Genomic DNA, 4,478 nt, shown 5'->3' with positions numbered 1-4,478 from the left:
TGCCTCTATTGTCACCTCGTGAATAGAGACTCCTACCTCTCATCGACAAGGCCTCTCCTGAAGTGCTAGCTCTGGAAGATTATTTATCCTTCCTCCTTAAGTCGAAATTCGTCAACACTTTTAGTCACTTCACTATAGGTGATGGAATTTACCGTTCAACAAAGTAATCACGAAGGTATCATACTCCTCATCGAGTAAGAAGCCTAATAAAATAAACGTCTTGTACTCATCCAATATATTCTCAGTCACATTCGCCAAGTCCGACAACAACTTTGTGTAGTTATTCACATGATCTACAAGTGAGGTACTCCTAGACATCTGGAATCTGAACAATCTTCGCAACAAGTGCAAACGGTTCTCAACACTCTTCGTCAGATACTTGTTGTTGAGAATCTCCCACATCTTCATCGCAGATGTCACACTGATAACATCGTACTTCAACTCTTATTCCAAACAAGATCTTATTACCCCACAAGCGTTTCGATTCATCTTGTCTCATATCGCCTCATCATACTTTGGTGGCCTCTCATGGACCATGATGGTCTCCTTTAAATTCTGAGCATTCAAAACATTCTGCACATCACCTCATCCATAACCCAAAGTTGATCTTGCCATCATACTTCACAATAATAATCTTCATATTCTGAAGTGCAACCTGAACTGTACTCATCATCGCCTTGCTGCTTTCACCAACTTCTTCTCCCATTGGTTGCAACTTTAAATTGTAAAGAAAGATTTGAACTTGATAGATTTGTGAAATTACCCAACTGAATCCTAGATAGGATTCCAACACGATCAACCAACCACACGAGGAATGCGAGATCTCCAACGGTAACTCCGCAAAGCTATCTTCACCGAAGCCTAGATCTCCAATATCCAAGCTTCCAACAACGAATCTTCCTCCACCCAAAACAAACCCTAGGTCTGAAACCCTAGGCTCTGATACCAATTGTTGCGCGTCGGCGGAAGCGTACTCGCGAACCAAACATCCACACGAGTCGGCGAACAAGAGAGAAGAACAACCAACGAGTGCAATTCACAAAAGAACGGCACAAACCAATCACAAGCACAGAGATTTATGTGGTTCGACAAATTGACTACGTCCACGGGGAGAGAATGGAGAGTTTTCACTATATGGAGGAGAAAAACAATGTGTTACAACTCTCAAACACTCAAAATAACCATCACCAAAAGATATCAACTCACCTCTCAGAAATCTCTCTCTCAAAGTGCTCAAAACAACATCTTTTTCTCTCTCTACAAATCTTTTCTAGGAATCCAACAATTCTAAAACCAAAATCAAAACTGACTAGTAATCTCAATAATTCTAAAACCAAAAACAAAACAGACTAGGAATCTTGTTCGGCCCAATAACCTGCTATCCAACAATATATGTATGTATGCAAGTGAACTCATTTAGAATACAGCAAAGCATCTTTATGCCTTGGTTCCCCCACAATATTTCTTCTTACAAATACAACAGTTCCGTATGTTACAACTTTACAATTTAATTTTTACAGTACACACCCATTTTGAGTGGCGGATGACAAGCTATACACGTACAGAGGACTGACCAACCGCATACCTATAATTCTCCCCTCCTCACTGGTAGGAGGAGCCTCAACTCCAATTGTTCGGCTGTTTTATTTATCTCACAAACTTACCAATAATATGTTACACATTTCACGGTGACTGGCCTTAATTAAAGTGAATCCTTTCCAAAATCCACCGTTCCAAGTTCCTGGTAGTCTGTTAACCAATCACAGCTGTCATCCCACGGGGAAGCCCACTTCCCGTACGATGCGTCTTCGAACTGCAAGCCCACTTCCCATATGGAGCTTGCGAGCAAGTCTGAACTGTTATTTTCAGAGTTGGAGCAGTTTTCAACCTGGCACGTGTTTTCTGAGGAGCTAGTTTGAGCTTCAGCGGGGGCCTCAACTTCTGTAGAGTTTGTCGTTTTGATGGATTCTTGCTTGATGAGAGGCTGATGGGTGATGGGATCGATTCCCATCTTTATGAGCTTCTTTTTTATGTTGGTGTTCCAGTGGTTCTTTATCTCGTTGTCTGTTCTTCCCGGTAATTTGGCAGCTATCTGAGACCACCTGCATGATATTGATATTGTGGGGTTAATATAGTAATATGCAGGTAGATTTTGTGTAAATTTCCATATGCATTAGTACCCCTCAATTAAGTTGGGCCGCTTTGAGATAACGATCCCCTAAACTCTCACTTAATTAAACACGACAAACATTTGTAAATTTTTTTGGGTAAATTACAACAAACCCCCAATAACTCTCATTTGCAGTAAACTCCTAGTAACTTTAATAAAATTAAATTTCTTGGTGCTTAACCCCCAAACTTAAAAACTTGAAAACAATCCCCTATAAAATAAAAAATTTACATACAACCACTTGAAAACAAAAAGCAAAACCCTGTCAAACTTGAAATTATAGAAAAATGCCTGTGAAGGATCTGAAAATTCAAAATCCTCTAAAGGTTCAAAAATTATAAATAGACCCCTGAAGAATCTAAAAATTTAAAAACCCCTAAAATCTAAAAATTACCAAACAGACCCTAAAAAAATCTAAAAGTGCAAATACCCCAAAAAATCTAAAATTTCCAAGGATGTTTTCTGATTTAGTATCTTTCAGGTGGTTCTTTGTTATTTTTCATATTTTAGGGGTCTATTTGTAATTTTTAAAATTTCTTTATAATTTTTAGAATTTAAATGGGATTATTTGTAAAATTTTTATTATTTAAAAGGATGTTTGTACTTTTTAAATATTAAGGGGCTTTTTGTGATTTTTGAATCTGAAGGAGTGTTTGTAATTTTTAGATTTTTATGGGGATTTTTGCAATTTCAAAATTTTTGGGGATTATTTCTTAATTTTTTAGATTCCCATGGGATTTTATTAGCATTTGATTTTGTAGGGAGCTTGTTGAATTTTTTTGCTTTTTCAAGGTTTTTGCAATTTAATATTTCCTAGAGGTTTATCTGTAATTGTTTGTATTTTTATGGGGATCTTTGTAGTTTTTATTTTTCATAGCTTTAAGGTAACTTTTAGAATTATTTATAGCAGAAATATCATGGTTTTCAAATTTGGGGGTTAATCTGCAAATAGGGGTGATATGATGGGTATATGTAAAAAAATGTTTTTCCCGACCTAGAACGCATTTTCATCCATGTAAAATTATGGGTTAAGTTTATCAAAAGTTCATTGGAATTTTCTGAAAATAGTGTTGAAAGCTCGGGGTTACTTAGTTAGTTTGGGGCTTTTGAGACAAACTGAGTTTATTTTGTTGTATAATGAGCGCATATTTGTATCTTTTTTGCCCGATGGAACCGCATGCCACGAGCATGTATATTCAATTGTCTATAAAAGTTTTGTCCAAATAGAGAAGAATAGAGACCGCAGAAAAAGACGATTATATAGTTTAAGAGAGATCGAGTTTGTAATCCTAATTTGGTTGTTCATGGAACCATGACCTGAATATTAACAACGGAGGACATATATAGTTCAAATTGCTTGCCGAGCCGAGTCTCATATATTAAATCGCTATGTTTTCGTGATTATTTTCTCAATTCTCCATGCTCTTATTTCCTTCGTCAATCTGCAACAGTATTGTTCCGCAGTCTTCCAGAGCCCCAGGGGTTGAAGAGCAATTACACTCAAGCGATGGGATCACTATCCATGAACTCGTGCATGCAATAAAGAAAAGAGGAAGAGGGGGCAAAATTAAACATTTGTATACCTGTTGCCCAAGCGAGAGTGAAGGTCAATAACAAGTTGCTCCTCAAGCTCACTAAGCAAACCCCTCTTCAAATCAGGCCTAAGATAATTAGTCCATCTCAGCCTACAACTCTTCCCGCATCTCCTCAGCCCCGCAAGCTTTGGCACCATCCTCCAGGAACAATGCCCGCTGTTCTCACTCATCATGAACCCAACCAGCTTCTCGTCCTCCTCCGCGGTCCACGGCCCCTTCTTCACTCCGAGCTTATCGCAGCATGGTCTCCGGCCCATCGCCAAAAGCGTAAAAAAGAGGAAGTGGCGGAAAAAAAAAACAAAAACAAAAAAGATCCTTGAGGATCGAGTCAATGGTGCTCTCTAGGGATTGAGCCTTCCTCTCACCAACCTCTCTGTTATGTTTAAGGGAGAAGGCTTCGGTTAGTGTTGCTTGTGGAGAGGCTTGGAAAGGTGCAGGCCAACTGCAAGGGGAGAGTTTGTTTAAATTTTGAGGATGTTTGATAGTGATGCGTTAACTTACAGTGACTTTGTTGTTGTTTGAAGTTTCGTATGTTTCGCCCTCTTAAGGGGAAGCACGTCATTGCCCATTAATTGGTCCATGGTTTGAAGAATTCCTATGAATTCTTATCCAGATCTCCACTGTCAAAATGTACGTGGTTGAGACCGGGATACCGCTACTTCAAAAATTCTACACGAACAGTTTGTTTTGTGTGCAGACTGTCTCATATTCCA

General features: G+C 38.6%; 1 protein-coding gene across 1 annotated transcript; it reads right to left on the bottom strand.

Annotated features, from left to right (window-relative positions):
* Positions 1,453 to 4,232, bottom strand: LOC109842090 (protein ODORANT1-like). The gene is made up of 2 exons (XM_020411004.1): positions 3,754 to 4,232; positions 1,453 to 2,102 (listed from the first exon to the last, which is right to left on the bottom strand). The coding sequence occupies exons 1-2, from the start codon at positions 4,020 to 4,022 to the stop codon at positions 1,703 to 1,705; spliced, it is 669 nt and encodes a 222-aa protein (XP_020266593.1). The 5' UTR covers positions 4,023 to 4,232; the 3' UTR covers positions 1,453 to 1,702.

Source organism: Asparagus officinalis, chromosome 1 (genome assembly GCF_001876935.1).
Source record: "Asparagus officinalis chromosome 1, Aspof.V1, whole genome shotgun sequence".
NCBI lineage: Eukaryota > Viridiplantae > Streptophyta > Magnoliopsida > Asparagales > Asparagaceae > Asparagus > Asparagus officinalis.
Note: the sequence above shows the minus strand (reverse complement) of the source record. Positions and strands in the feature narration are given on the sequence as shown.

Coding starts and splice junctions, on each gene's coding strand:
- LOC109842090 (XM_020411004.1), bottom strand. CDS start 4,022: ATGGGCCGGAGACCATGCTGCGATAAGCTCGGAGTGAAGAAGGGGCCG. Junction 2,103..3,753: donor CACTCTCGCTTGGGCAACAG/GTATACAAATGT, acceptor AATATCATGCAG/GTGGTCTCAGATAGCTGCCA.